Below are 16,308 nucleotides of genomic sequence, written 5' to 3'. Positions count from 1 at the left end.
GGAGAGGTCTGCTGCGCCATGTGGGTCGCTCCCTGGCCGGGGATCGAACTCATGCTGCAGTGGCTGCGGATAGCTTCATAGGTTGTGTCTTAACCCCTTGTGCCACCAGTTAGGCCTTGATCTACTTTTTAAAATATAACCACTATTTCTTGGACCCATCTATGTCAGGTATTGTGGGAAATGCAGACAAACAGGAAATAATGGAGGTAAAGAAAAAAAAATTAGTAAATCAATATGAAGTGGGAAAATTGAAGTGATAGGCATTATGGTGAACACATTTAATTTTTATCCTGCTGTGGGGTGAAGAGAAAGTAAAGGAAAAAAAAAAATCAAGATGTCCTCCAAATACTTAAAATTCATAGAAGACCCTGGCTTATTAACATACATCAGAAGCACCATCTAGTCTTAAATTCTGATCATTTAGCTAGACGCTAATGCTAGGAACAGCAAGATTATCTTGAAATGCTCTTGATGAATGCATTATCTTTTCATTCTACAAAAATGAAAGAAAGGGAAATAACTTAAGATGAAATCAAATGAGAACTGGCACAATAGACAGTTATGGCTCCTCAGGAAGAAATAGAGAGATGCTATCTGTCTTGTAAAGATATTTTAGACAACTTTCGAGAAGTAGGCTATGGTATAACCAAGTCGCTCTATTGATTATGCTGGATTGGATATATAGCACTCTCAGAGGGTTAAGACAGATATGAACATTAAAACTGTTTTATGGGAAAGTTACTGTCTGTATGCAATAGGCCACTTTAAATATTAACTTTCTATATGCATGTTTTAATATCCAAAAAATGGTCTATTTTAGAGATGTGAGCCACAGATTTCCACCAGAAAAAAAAAAAAAATACTCCCTCCTAAATTTATTTTCAAGAAGTACAAAATTCAAAAAGAGAATTTTAAAGAAAAATATGTGTTGCTTAAAAATTAAAGTTTCCCTTTATCTAGCCATGCAAGTTGGATAGAAAATGAACAACTGTAACAAAGACCATATGGCTTCCTTCGGTTTGATATATGGGTTTTGTAAATTTTTCTGATAATTGTAGATTCACATGCAGTTGTAAGAAAGAAAAGAGAGGTCATGTGTTCCCCAAATGTTATTTCAGTTTCCTCAAATGGTAACATCTTGCAAAACATCGTATAAAGATAGGTATTTTCTTTTAAATTGATATTATCCAGGTTGCCTTTCAATACTATTCACTGTGGATATTATCAACCCTGTCTTTAATTTAGACACGCATAGCACCCAACACTGAGTGTAATGTACTATTATTGTTCAACTGAATTTATATGATCTATGAAAAATACACAAAATAATTGAAACTTCATTTCTCCAAAGCTCTAGAAAATTTATGAACTCATTTCACATTTAAGAATTACAGAATGAAATAAGTTTCTAGGTTTGTACTTACAAAAAAAAAAAAATCACAGGTTGATTTCTACACCAAGTTTCTAAACCACCATAAATTGAGGCTCTTTAAATAGAACAGAAAAACAATTCTATGTTGTTGTTTAAAATTGCATATAAATGATTGTCACTGTTCAAAAACCAATCTGATAGATTATTTATGCATTGGCTAACGATTATGATGCCATGAATTTTGCAGTAATAAGTACTATTGGAGAAGTAGTGAGGATTATTTCTGCTTCTCAGAGAGCTGTGCTTCTTGAAATTTCTGAGACAGATGTGTTCATGTTCGGGTGGTTGTGCTCTAAAATCAGGTCCATGCAACTCACAGATGTGCAACAAGTGGTAGATCACTTTAGAAAGTCAGCAGAGTGACAGAGATGGATAATCAGCTTCTGGAAGACCAAGGTCATGATTCAACTTGCATTGAGTGAACCCTACACTCGTCTAAAACCTGTCATTGGAGATACCAAGCTGAAAGCTGTCACTGAAACATGTTATCTTTGTAGAAGGCTGTCAACCGTTGCAAGTCAAGTAGAAAACCCTATCAGAGAGCCCAGTGAATTGCCTTTGGCAGGCTTCCGGAATGTGGCACTGAGGTGGCACTTAGCTCCAAGATCTCATTACACCCACTGTGGCAAAAATCCCATCTGCCACATTCAGATAGTCTATACTCAAATATTTCCATTTCTGTTCTCCAAAAGACACACACACTTAAAATATGAAACAGGACCACTACTAGAGTAATTATGAATTATAACAATAAACACATACATTAAGGGAAGAGTGAGGTGGAAGGGAAAAAGATGTGTACAAGTAACATTAATGGTACATGAGTTTTTCCTAAGCAGCTACTCAAAAGGAGAGTGTAGCCTGCTGTAAGGCAAGAAGGAGTGTGATATTATGAAAAAGAGCTCCAAGATGGAAATCATGAGCTGAGTGAATAGGAAGCAGTTCTATGAACAAATAAGACCAAGCCAAAGCAATCAGCCATGAATAATCTCAGACAAATGTTCGTTTGGAGAAAGAAAATGGCCAATTAGGTTAAAAGGAAAAGGCAACTCAGTGACCCATGTATGAATGAGATCAAAGGGCTGATGGTGAAGTCATTTTAACCCAGCATGAGGGCTCTAGGCAGACAAGCTCCTGATAGGTATTACCAAGAGTGGTTTATAGTGACATTCTTGGTTACGAAGGGATCATTTCAAAAAAGTAAGGAATGGGGGCATCCCTGGAGGCGCAAGGGGTTAAGCACAGCACTATGAAGCAATGCGCAGCCACTACAGCACAAGTTTGATCTCCGGCTAGGGAAGTGACCCACATGGCACAGCAGACTTCTCCTGTCTCACCTGCTGCTCCCCTCAGCAGTGTATTTCAGTCAATGTGCCTGTTCTGTTTCCCACTCTGTCTTTGGTGAATCCTCTCATCCCCCCCACATCTCTGGCCTATACCCCAGTTCTTATATGCATAAATAAATAAATCTTTAAAAAAAAAGTAAGGGGGCCTCCCCAGTGGCGCAGCGGTTGAGCGCTGGCTTGCGAAGCTGCCCGCAGCCTCTGCAGCGCCAGTTCGATCCCCGGCTGCTCCCCGGCCACCGGAGGAGGGTCCCACATGGCGCGCAGACCTCTCCTGCCGCCCGCTGCTCCCCTCAGCAGTGTACTTCGGTCCTTCTGCCTGCTCTGCTCCCTGCTCTGGCTCTGGTGAATTCTCTCACCCTCCCGCGCTTCTGACTGTACCCAGTGCTTGTATAAATAAATAAATAAATCTTTAAAAAAAAAAAAAAAAAAAGTAAGGAATGAAAATTTTAGTGGGTTAAAAGAGCTCAAAAATTAGATAAAAAAAATGTCTTTAGCACAATAAAAACCCAGTCAGCACTAGACAGTTAAAATATAACAGGCTGGTGTTTATTTTCTGATCAGATAATTGCATACAGCAAGAATTCTCTGCTATTTCTGCGGACAATCTAGAATTAATAGTGCAATAAGGACTAAATGGAAGCAGTTGTTTGTATAAACAATGGGGAAAATGTGATACTTCATATTCACAATCTCAAATGACAAATGAGGTGGGTAAAAGGAAGCAGGAGAGTGTTGACTAGATGGGATAAGATGGTATTCATTCACACTCTAATATAATAATAAGAAATAATAACAGAACAAAATCTCAAGGAAGATAAGAGTTTTACTTCCTTTGCTTATTTGACACAGCACTGTCCAAGAGAACTTTCTGCAACTGTAGAATATTTTCCATCTGGGCTGCCTGAAATGGTAGCAGCACCTATTGGATGGAAGACTATCTGTAAACCATATATCTAATAAGGGGTTATATTAAAGATATATAAAGAACTCATACAACTCGATAGCAACAAATAATTGAATTAAAAATTGGGTAAAAGATAACAGACATTTTTCCAAAAAAGATAAAGAGCTAGCAGGTACATGGTAAGATGTTCCACACCACTCATCATCTGGAAAATGCAAACCAAAATACAATGACAAATCAAATAACCCTTGTGTCTACTATCAGAAAGACAAGGATGAAAAGGGAAGAGAAGGGAACCCTACTGTACAGTTGATGGTATGTAAGCTGGTATAGCATTATTCAAAAATATGGAGGTTCCTCAAAAAACAAAAATAGAGGGCCTCCCCTGGTGGCGCAGCGGTTGAGCGCTGGGCTGCGAAGCTGCCTACAGCCTCTGCAGCGCCGGGTCGATCCCTGGCCACCAGTGAGGGTCCCACATGGCGCGCAGACCTCTCCTGCGGCGCCCGCTGCTCCCCTCAGCAGTGTACTTTGGTCCTTCTGCCTATTCTGTTCCTCGCTCTGGCACTGGTGTATTCTCTCACCCTCCTGTGCTTCTGGCTGTACCCAGTACTTGTATAAATAAATAAATCTTTAAAAAAACAAACAAACAAACAAAAATAAACAAAAATAGAACTATTATATGAACTAGCAATATTATTTCTGGGTATATATCCTAAGGACTTTAAATCATTACCTCATAAGATAGTGTACCCCCATGTTCACTGCAGCATTATTCATAATTGCCAAGACATGGATACAAACTAAATGTCAATGGATGAATGCATAAAAAAATGTTACATACACATACACACAAATGAAATATGACTCATACATTAAAAAGAAAGAAACTGCCACTTGCAACAACATAGATGAAATTTGAGGGCATTATGCTCAGTGAAATAAGTCAGACAGAGAAATGTACTAAATGACCTCATTTATATGTGGAATATGAAAAATGTAAAGTCACTGAAGCAGAGACTGGAGGGTGGGTTTAATGGGGAGTTGTTCGTCAAAGAGAAGATATGTCCAGTTACAAGATGAGTAAGTTCTAGGGATCCATATACAACATGGTGAATATAGTCAAGAGTATGGTATTATATATTCCAGAGCTCCTAAGAAAGTACATCTTCAATGTTCTTATCATATGTACAGAGAGACACACAGATACTCACAGATGACTGTGTGAGGTGATACATGTGTTAACTACCCTATTCATGGTAATCTTCTCATAATACATCTGTGTACCAAATCATCATGTTTTATACTTAAACTTGCATAATGCTATATGCTAATTATATCTTCAAAGAGCTAGGGAAAATAGTCAAGAATCATTCCCTCTCACCCAAAAAGTTTGAATGTGCATCTTTCTTCTGCTTTTAAACATTGCAAATAGGCAAACTAACAAATTTGGGGAAAGAAACAAAAAGGCACGTAGTTAGTACAACTGATTCTAATATTGTGCTAGAATTTCATCTAATTAAAACTGAAATGGAAACAGTATGTGTGGCTAGTAGCCACCATATTGAACAGAACAAACTTGGAAATCCATTCTATATGTTTTACTTACAGTGACTCACTCAATCCTCACACCCCTATGAGATTGATACAATTTGTTTTATTTACAATGATCATATTTTTAAAAAACTAAGGAACAGAATGTTTAAGTAATTTGTCCAGAATTACACAGCTGGTAATCTCAAAGTTCTCACCCAGCTGTATGTTCTCTCCAGCAGTGTACACTATAAGGATCACATCAAGCTTATGGTAAATACCAGAGACATACAGAAAAACTGTCCCATGATCAGGTAAAAAAGACACAGCCTACCTGTTTTCCCTGTGTTTTTCATCCAGGTTTTGTTAGAAGACTCATTGTCGAAGCCATCAAGTTGCAGTTCCTGGTATTCTTCACCGACACGTGCATGCTGGTCTAAAATGTCTATTGGAGACTGGTGACGGCCTCCACAGCTCACACTCGATGTAACCCAGTGCTCAGGACCATAGGCACCTGTCAGGAGGAAACAATAACTTCAATCGTCATGGTTTAAGAATGACAGCTGGAACAATTAAGACATAGGATGCTGACCACTGAACCTCTCAAGGTTCATTTTTCTACCTATATCCACTCCAAAGGGGTCAGTACATTGAAAATTGTGGATCCAAGCCATTGTCTTCACTGGGCAACAAGATTTAAGAAAAGATATGTTACTTAAGATAGTTTTGCTTCTTGATTTGTAATCAAACATTTGCTAACTCTATGTGTAACCAGATTAAGGAATTTGAGCAGAAGGGCTGTCAGAGTTATTCACATTTAAAAAAAATTTTTAAATAGGTTTCCTAAAATAAACAGCATTTATTCACAAGAAAACACCTTCATCAATTTAGCATGTCTTGCTACTGCCATCAGTGTACTAAACACAACTTTCTTCTTAGCTCTTGGGACTTTGCGAATCAGATAAGAAAAATGTAAAAATTCAAAAGCAATGAATGCAACACTAGATGAAAATCATTACAAATAATGTAGGCAGTGAGGCAGGGTTTTCCTTTGGCTAACTGAAAAAATTTTTTCAGTTTGTCCAGATTTTGTGTACGTGTGTGTTAAGGTGCTTGCTTCTTCTCAGTCACTCTCTACATAGGAGATGGGAATATAGATTACCTCCAGATTGAACTCAGCACTCATAAATGAAAACTTTGGGGGGGATGCATGCCACAGAGATTCAGGAAGAGAATGCAATTATCAAGCATAATTCTAAAACATGCCAATTAGGCAAAGGTAGAGAAAACACTTCAACGGCTCCTTTGACCCATTCAAAAATGAAATATTCCAGGGGCAATATCTACTAAGTTGATAACAAGCCACTGAGATTTTTCAGCACCCTGCCATTAACCTTCCTGGCATAACAAAGCAGAAGTAACCTGTTGAAAAGAAACATCTTTTGCCATAAAGAATAAGTCTCTAATTCAGAATTAGTTCTAGTAAAAGTCTGAATTTATAATATTTAGAAATTAAAACAGATTTCTCAATCAATAAAGTGAAGTATATGTATATACTTGCATATACATGTACCTGTATTACGAAACTCTCTAGCTTTAAATTTTTCACACATTAGAAGAGGATGGTCAAAGCGATACTAGGAGGCCAACACTGCGTCAACTTGCATTTTCATGTCGCACTCTGCACTTATCCTTGTATGATGGGGGACACAGGGACAACATAAGGCAAGTGCACCACCTGTGTCAAACCCACCATCAGAAACTCATTTGTCATGGTTTTCCCCACCCCACCCTCCTTTGTCTAGTTCAGTGCGCAGCTGATACATAAACAGCAGTACCATGAAAAAAAGGACAAACAGAAAATCTTGGTTGTGTAATGGAAGCTTCGTGATTGCAAGAGCAATTGATATAACTCCCTAAAAATTATTCATATTCTTTCTATCTGGCAAATGACTTGGCCTTGCTCTGTGCCTGGGTCTTTTTCCCTAATCTTTATCCCAAATAGTAAGATAAAATAAACTATCAGAAAAAACATGTTCCGGATTGATGAAACAGTTAGAAGGCATTTACAAGTGCCATAACACTTTCCAAAAGAGTTAACACCATCATTTTCTTTACTGTAGGACTCTGACTAAATTAAGAAATGTCAAGGACTTTTCACTCATGCAGTTTCACCTCTTGGTCAAATTCCCTAAGACTGTGATGAGTCATAAAAGAACAGTCTGTGCCTCTGCATATATTCAGGCCAAACTTCATTTTCATCTTCCGTCAACACATTTGAAGGAAAAAAGTAGAGAAAGTGGACATAATAAGTGGTTCCAATTATCCTGTCCACTCTTTAAATATTCTTCCATAACAAAGGAACTCATTGAAAAATTGAATAAAGTGGTTGTTGATATATTTGATGGCTGACTAAAATGTGTATTTCATTCAGCTCCCACTGGATCTGTGTATGCTCAAATTATGGAAACAAATGTTTCAGGATTTGGTTGTGTGTAATTCCTTTTAGAAATTCACTAATACAATAAACAAATTCATTGCAAAAAAAAATGCAGGGTAAAATAAATCCAGACTCATATGACTCCAGAGAAATAAGAATGTAAGTCATCAGTTGTAAAAACACATCGACATCTAGTAATTATCCCGCTAGTAGGGGGGAAAAAAAAAAAAAAAAAAAGCTCTGAAAAGTACTTGCCACTTATATTATTTGTCATAACTTTGCAGACATGGGTGAAATATAATTTAGCACTCTATAAAAATATAATCAGGATTCATACCAGTGGGATTCATTTATTCACTGGTAACAATCTGAAGATACAAGCCGACCGTCTACAGGCTTGCTTTCACACTTCCACCCAATATACGTTCAAGTGCAATTTTAATTGAAACTGATCTTCCACTTCAGATTTTAAATTAATTTTTCTTTGGAGTACTTCATGCTCCAGACACCCTTGCCTTGCAAAACCACCATGTCATTAGTGGAGGAAATAAGAACACTTTTCCAAGCTTACAGGTATTGATTACCTATTCTCACATTGAAGCACCATCACCATTCCACACTGTATAAATCTCTTCAGTGTTAAGACACTTTATAAAGGACTGAGAATTATATCATTAATCATTTGCTGTTGTGCAAGTCTCATGGTATTGAATGCTTTGATTTTTAGAACTTTGAATAAATGTTTTTAAGTAAAAAACACAACACTAAATAAAATCTACAGTTGACTAAAACCTAGGTTTGGGGGGGACTCTCAAATCAGCAAGAAGCCTTCCTCTCTGAGGTATGACATCATCCATCTAAAATAAGGAACAATCAACTGCACTTTTGTTTCCCCTTACTGACTCTTTCCTAGAACAAGCAGGATATTTGCATGGTGACAGGAGAACATATTTTGAACAACACACCAAGTCTGACATGGCAACCAAATATACAGGCCATGTTCACAAAAAGGGACATGTGAGGGCAGAGGTAGAAACCACAGGGCAGATAGGCTCCCATTCATGCACTCAAGAGTCCTGTAGGAATGAGATCTTGAAGGAAACATACTGCCAAAGTGTCCGTTCCAGAGGGATCTAAAAGTGTGTGTTACTCAACCTGTGATGAATAATATTTTTGTTTTATTAACTCAATGGACAGATCTGAAATCCTGGCTCCAGGTTTTAATCTCGGTGTAAATTTGCCCCTGTCAGGAAGGCTTCCTTCCGTAAGCAATGCACAGGAGCTGCGTATGATCCTGGCGATGAGTTTTTTTTATTTCCTTCAGCCTATCTTATCACTGAGGTAATTATTTATTCCTTAATGTCTGTGTTCCCTACTCACTGGTTACTCTATAAGAATAACTTGCTTTACCATTTTTATCAACTGAGAGTCCCCAAAAACACAAATGAGATGCAAGACAACATTAAAGATTTGCATAGCTCTGTCTTCTAATAACTCCACAACATGTTCTCTGCATTATTTTGCTTCTAATTTTATACTCCTATCTGCTGATTTTTATGAAGTCTTCCTTATTCTCCTTGTGTCAAGTTTTAGGATGGCAACTTCAGAAATAAGGACCCCTTTTATTCATAAATATGTTAAACAACTGAATGATAACAAAGTAAAGTAAGCTGCAGATGTGTGATGTGCAAGATGGGTCCATGTACTCATTTAACAAGCCCACGAGGAGCAACTATGGTTTTAAAAGAAAGTAATGTGTTAGACTTTTGCTTTGCAATGCTTATATGAAGCACAATTATTTTAAAGGCTCTTTATTTCTTCTATGCTATAATAGATTTCTCTAGTCAAAGAAGGTCAATCAAAGAGGAAAATTAAGTCTTATTAATCAATTCATTTAAATACAGACTCAATACTTGCTTAGTACTGGCACAATGCTTAGAAATGAGTGCTAGCTGGCAAAGCTACCCCACTTCCCTTAGGATTTCCTTGGGTAACTTAGGCTGTCTGTGGCTTTGTCTTCCTATTGGCATATTGGGGGAAACCAGTGGCTATCCTCATCCAAGGGCAGTTTCAAAGATTATGAGAAAATCAATGTATTTACAACAGTAGCAAATCATAAAAAAATTCAGTAAGTGGGGCCTCCCTGGTGGCACAAAGAGTTAAATATCAGCACTATGAAGCTATCAGCAGCCACTGCAGCACAAGTTCAATCCCCTGCCAGGGAGAGAACCCACATGGCGCAGCAGACCTCTCCTGTCTCACCCACTGCTCCCCTCAGCAGTGTATTTCAGTTAATTCCCCTGTTCTGCTCCCCATTCCATCTCTGGTGAATCCTCTCATTCCCCCCCACACACACCCCTCTGGTCTGTACCCCTCCTCTTTTATGCACAGATAAAATAAATCTTTAAAAAATTCAATAAGTAGTGATAGCTATGATTATTTCAATTGTTATTGTGTAATATAACTAAGCAATGCCTTGAGAACCTGACTATTACGGAGGAAAGAATGTGTAGGCTAACCAAAGACTAAAGTAGGGGAATGCAGGGATTTTGCAGTATTCAAGGCAGAGAAGAGGGACCCCTGCTCAATAAGGACAGGACTTAGTTGTCTAGGACCTCAATATCTAGGAGCTTCCCACTTGGACAGAGGACAAGAACCAGGAGAGAGATGGCCTCTCCAGGAGGTGGTGCTTGAATCCAGCATAGCTGGAAAAGAGCAGAGAAAGAAAAATGGCAACTTGCCATCACCAAGTGGTTAAGGTTAATTAACATCACCTAAGAAATGATGGGAGGGGGTCAGGAGGTACATCACCTCCATGGGATACTAAAAACCCATAATCCCGTTGTAACCATGAGGAAGACATCTGCCAAACCCAAATTGAAGACCATGCTATGCAATACTTGACTGGCATTCCTCAAATATGCCAAATGGATTTCATGAAAACCAAGGAAAATGTGACAAATCAAAGATGACTAAGGATTAAAGACCAAAAAACTGCAATGTAGCTTCTAGACTGATTGGTGGAAACAAACCTGGAAATTAGTAAGACAACACCTGAGAGTTCAATCAAGTTTATGGTTCAGCTAATGGAACACACCACCAATGTCTGTTTCCTCATGATCCTTGTCAAAGGGGCCATTCTTTTGTGGTTATTCTGCAAATAAGATAAAGACATTATGAAACTGCTCAAATGCCAACTAAAATATAAGTTTTGTTAAATGGATTGATTACATTTTAAAATCCAGATTTTACTGGTTATGCTATAATGTATTTGGAAGCAGGTTTACAGTCTAACAGATGAAGGAAATGGGCACTGATTAATAGATAATGTTGGAAATGCTGTCATATCCTTTTTGCATGAAAGAAATTTGCACAGATCAAAGGTAAAACGAAAGAAAAACTGGCTAAAAAAACACAGCAAGCTCATGGGTGTTAGTTTATTATTTAGGGTCATGTAAAAACCTTATAAGGTTGGAGAAATTCACCTTTAAAAATTACTGTTAGAAAATAACATTATTAGTTTTATTTATGACTCATTGGTGCATTTTAAGAACCCACTTCTACCTCCTTAGGGTACCATTAACAAGTCACTGTAGTTTTCTCATTTTGAGATGCTACAATTCAGTAGACTAATAAGCAGAAAACAGATTTCTACAGTAGGGTGAATAAGTCATACAACTGAGATTAATTCCAACTGGTCTGTTTATGGCAGAGTTCTCTACCTGAAGATCTTAGTAAATACTGCAAATATGGACTCTGGTCTTATGTCCAGGATCCCTTGATGGTCAGGGTTTCTTTAAGGGAGATTTAATCCAATGAACTTGGTCAACATGCGTCCCTGTGAACCAAAACTAAGTTATCCTGTTCAAACAAAATCTGAGAATGTCTCTCCGCCCCCTGCCCCACCCAGCCTCTAGCACTATTTGTTGAAAAGTCCAAGTGTGAACAAACATTACTGATGAACTACAAGACTTATCTATATTTTAAATAAACTATCTTGTTCAATAAACTTCACTATTAATACCTGACCTGAGAGAGGTAAGTTTGCTACTTTAAAAGCATATAAACCACACTTTTGTCTAACAGCAAGGGATTTCAAATATCTACGATTTCTGCTCCAAACAATAGTTTCTTTAAATACACAGAGGTTCTTTGCAGAAAATAATCACACACCTTGAATTTATTTTACCATAATATATCCAAATAATGTTTTCTATTCACTAATGAAAAGCCATTAAAAATAATGAATTCTGTCTAAATCTAATTAAAAACAAAACTAATACACATGTTATGTGCTGTTTCTAGTCAAATATGCTTATTAATGCCTCCCTCAAGGAATTTATATTAGAAGTATTACCTGAATCCAGGGTTATTACCCTGCATCTTGTTGTCTACTTTTAATCAACAGCAACAATCCAAAAATATGTGTATTCACTTTTTATCTAATATTACAATTAATGCTTTTTCTCTGAAATCTAAAACACATCTTTAAACTATTCCATTTTTTAATTAAAAAGCTTTAGGGGATTTATCTTGTAATTCTTTTGCATTCTCCAGTACCGGTAGCTTAATTACCTTTTGTGCATTTATTGTTGTTTATATGAAAAATGGAAAACAGTGTTTTCATTTTGTTCATGTAAAATCATGTTGTGTTCAATGTTGTTGATAGGAAAATTCTTATTTTTTAAGCCAGTTTAAAAGTGCAAATTTACCTTCTAGATGATAAAAATAGATTGGCAATTTTTTTGGTTTTAAATTTTGGGAGTAAAAATTTCATTCGTCCATTGCACATCAGCAGTGTGTTTTAAGTGGTAACTATCAATAACTAATCATAATACCAGAAATAATGCCAGACTGTAACACCAGAAATGGGCACCACTCTATTCACTTTTCAATACCAACATTAGTCATTTAATTTTCCAGGGTTTCTACTTTAAGACCAAATGTTAAAACGCATCCAGGTAAAATGCGAAATATCACAAATTTCCTGATTGGGGGGTCAAGAATCTAATCCTGATGCTGCAGGTCTCTCTGGAGTGCTCTGAAAAATGAGTATACTACAATGAGTGGAGATGCCAATAACCACTAACACCAGCATTATGAACACAGGCCCTAGGCTAAGTGAGTCAAGGCTCAAAGGATTGACTTTCTCCACTGGGTGTGTGAGATGACAGTAGGAAAGCTTTTCTGCATTGCAAGTATGCACACTATTCACAGGCTAGAGGATTCTAGAATTCCTTCCTAAACAAAGTCAGTGACATGTACATTTAGATACGGCTGCAATTAAAAAGCTGTGTATCTTTCAAGTTGAATCTACCCTCATTCAAACACACCATCACAATTTCTACTACTAATAGTTCAAATTCTAACTGATATTTTTTAAAGTTGGGTGATTTTTACTTTTGCTTCTTGTAGATATAACATGGAATTATTACAAAATACAGCAAAGATACTAACAAAAATGTCACCATTTACTGTCCAACGCAGGCCACCTTAAGTGTTTATAAAGTATAGGTAGGCTGTATCTGGACCTGAAGTTTTCAACCATCAGTTCAACTACATCTCCCAGAGATCAACACTCATTTGAAAAAGAACAGTTCTCTTTTAGAATTACAACAGTCCCCATAAAATGTAACAAAAACAAAAGTCCAAAGACTAACACATTCACATAGCATCATGGAAAGAACATTAGGAAGGAGACTAGTAAATTGAGCTCCAGTTCAAGAACAGCAAATAATCTTTAACACATAGGCTGCAAAATTTATTATTGATAAAGATGAGATCAATTAGCAATGTCTGTCAGGGGTGCCAGAGGTATAAATAGTGGCAACTATATTACAAATTTCCTCTTTGCATTCCAGTTTTAACTGTCAGAAAGTGAAGTTGAATGTTGCAGTGGTCAAGCCTTAAAGTGAGTCCATTTCTTTACACACCAACTACAAGATTATATCGGATCATCTGTAAAATTCATGAAAGTTCTATATTCTACAAGAATATTTCCTGTAATGCCTGGAAGAATCAAACAGGCATATTTGGTGAGTTCAACAAACACACAACCTGACTGGATACATTCCCAAATGTAACCACCACAGCACATGGTAAGGATTCTTAAAAAGTATTACATACAGATCGCATACATAGTGCTCAATAAACTAAATGCTCAATAAATATGCTTGTCTATACTTTCTTCTGGAACTGTTACAGGATCCCCTGGATCTACACTCACTTACCTAATCTTCCTGTTATTGAGACCCAGGCTATTAGGAAATCCATAAAACCACAGCCAGTTACTGCGGAGAAACAGACCCTCCACCCTACAGAGTCTCCCTGCTTTCCAATGGTGGCTCCAGAATCACCTGAAAATGGATGGCCCATCAGACATAGGTAACAGAGAACCTGACCTAAAAGTGATGGCTATCAGCATGCGAAAATGCACACCCTGGGATGGAGACTAAATGCTATGAGATATGCGATATATAACGAAACATGCAGCAACCTGCATGCCCCAGGGTAGCCCATCCTAAAATGCACTATGACGCAGCTCCCTGCTACCCTGCCCTGGTGACCAACCCTAGAAAACTAGCTCCCATCACTCAGGCCTAGAGTGTGGCTCAGGGCAGTTGCCACCTCTCTTGCATTGTGTGGTCCACAATGAACTTTGGTTATTTCAAACCTATTGTTGGCTCTTTCAAAATTTGTGGGAGATTAATGGAAAGCAAAGACCCTACAGAATCTCTAACCTCCGAATCATATCTAAATCCTAAATTCCAGATGGCATGACTCAGCAACTAGGTCGTGAAATAGCACCACACTGGATTGGGCCTTTAGTTTCATCCCATTCCTCTTGACCAGAAATTAGTTCAAAAAAAGAGTATTAACACAGGACTAAGCCAATTAGTACATGGGATCTCACTGGTTAGAATGGCTTAGGGAGGAACTATTCAAAATAAGGTTCCTACTTTTGTTCAGAGTGAGGGAAGAACTACCCTCCTCCCAAAATTTGAAGAGGATGAAAGGGAACTGATGCATAATCTAGAAGTAATTAGCTAGAGGCCAAATTTGACAATTAACAATCAGGAGGAAAAAAAAAAAAAAGACATGGAGCTTGTTTTCAAAATACTCCTGAATATAAAATTTTATCTTTAGACTTTTAAATTTTTTTATAATTAATTTTTTTTTTACTGAGGTAACATTGGTTTATTTTAGGGGTGCAGGTTCACACCTCTTCAAAGGATGTTACCACATCACACCCACCAAAGCACCAGTAACAGTTTTAAGTGTCTTTGTATTTAAATAGCTTGAATAGTTTTTCTTTATTTGTGACTAAAAAATATTGGCTATACTCAGAATGTTGGTTTAAAAAGACCAGCGGTTAAATTATTCAATGCTTCCTACATTCATCACTATGATGAAAATGTCAAATTACACAGATAAAAATCAGAAATGTATGCTGAATGGAATATACAAGGATAACATCTCCTGACTCTCCTTCCTATCCTCTTTCTCTGTAAGAGAAGGGATAAACTTGGATAAGGGCTTATAGATCTCATTTAGACAAAAGGAGAGAAAGCAAGCTCTGAAGTCCCTTCCTGTAAATTCTTACTACTCTCAGTTACACCAGGTCACAGGATAAGAATCCCTGAAAGTCTTAAATGGGAACAGTTGCCTCTTGCTGAAGTCTTCTGCCTCAGAGATCAGCCACAGTGCAATGTATGTAGGGAAGGACTATGGAGGTGACCTAGCCTCATTCCCAAAGGACAGAGCTGCATCCCCAGGCAGAGAAACAAAACTGACAGCTGTGGTCTGGTTTAGATAAGGCTGGGACTTCCTGTTTTTGAATGGGAGGTCCTTTTCACACCATTACCCTTATTGTCATTATCATCCCTCACAATGTGTTGAATATAAGCTGCTCAGCTCATGAGAAATCCCAATCACAAGCCGGAAAGGGGAAATATTCCCAGACACAGAATTGGAGAGTTGGTATTTGGGAGGGCTAATTGGCTGTATACCAGTCCACTGACATAAGGGCTGAGAGGAAAAGAACAAAAAATTAAAAACACTTTTATGAGGCACTCACTCAACAGCTGAGGGGCCTGGTGTGGAAGGGGTGTGTGAGACTGGGAACCACTTCAGAGGGTGTAGACAGGATGATTAACACCCTTCCTGTGACAACTATAAAGGAGGAATGTATGCTCTAAAATATATTAACTATTAAATGCTTTCTGGGGAAATGTCTAGACAAAAGTACCACCTTTATGAGATAAAGCCAAAACATGATGGGTTCTGGTTCTTTCTGTCACATTGTGAATAGATCACTTTAACTAATGTGCTTCCCTATTTCAATAAATTTATAGGATTAGTAACTTCCAATAAAGGGATCTACAAAGAAAACTGGAGGGATTTAGCAGAAGTCGCGGTGACAGAAAGAACATTAACAACTCCATTTCACCTAATCAGAGGAGGCTTGGTAACCTAGCTATCTAAAATAGCACCCCATTCATGTTTTACTTTTTTAGTCTCCTTCCTATCTCTTCGCAGAATATCATCCATAAGAAAATAGGCGCCATGATTTCAAGATATTTATTTTGTTCAGGCAACACAGAGAAGGTATTCAGGAAAGAAATATCTGCTTACAAGGATGTGGATTAGAGAGAGG

At 37.6% G+C, this 16,308-nt stretch overlaps 1 protein-coding gene and 1 long non-coding RNA gene across 5 annotated transcripts in view; one reads left to right on the top strand and one right to left on the bottom strand.

Annotated features, from left to right (window-relative positions):
• Positions 1 to 7,525, top strand: part of LOC119230696 (uncharacterized) — a 72,354-nt gene extending 64,829 nt beyond the window's left edge. For both annotated transcript variants that reach the window (XR_005121796.2, XR_008551862.1), the window contains one exon: positions 5,573 to 7,525. This is a non-coding gene — a long non-coding RNA (uncharacterized LOC119230696). The remainder of the gene's footprint in view (positions 1 to 5,572) is intronic.
• Positions 1 to 16,308, bottom strand: part of PTPRG (protein tyrosine phosphatase receptor type G) — a 671,624-nt gene that overhangs the window by 272,763 nt on the left and 382,553 nt on the right. For all 3 annotated transcript variants that reach the window (XM_054695203.1, XM_037492051.2, XM_054695207.1), the window contains exon 3: positions 5,547 to 5,726. In XM_054695203.1, coding sequence (XP_054551178.1) covers positions 5,547 to 5,726 — 180 coding nt within the window. The remainder of the gene's footprint in view (positions 1 to 5,546; positions 5,727 to 16,308) is intronic.

Source organism: Talpa occidentalis, unplaced genomic scaffold (assembly GCF_014898055.3).
Source record: "Talpa occidentalis isolate TD23 unplaced genomic scaffold, MPIMG_talOcc4v2.1 talOcc4.10, whole genome shotgun sequence".
NCBI lineage: Eukaryota > Metazoa > Chordata > Mammalia > Eulipotyphla > Talpidae > Talpa > Talpa occidentalis.
The sequence above is the reverse complement of the archived record's forward strand: the minus strand, read 5'-3'. Positions and strand labels throughout refer to the sequence as shown.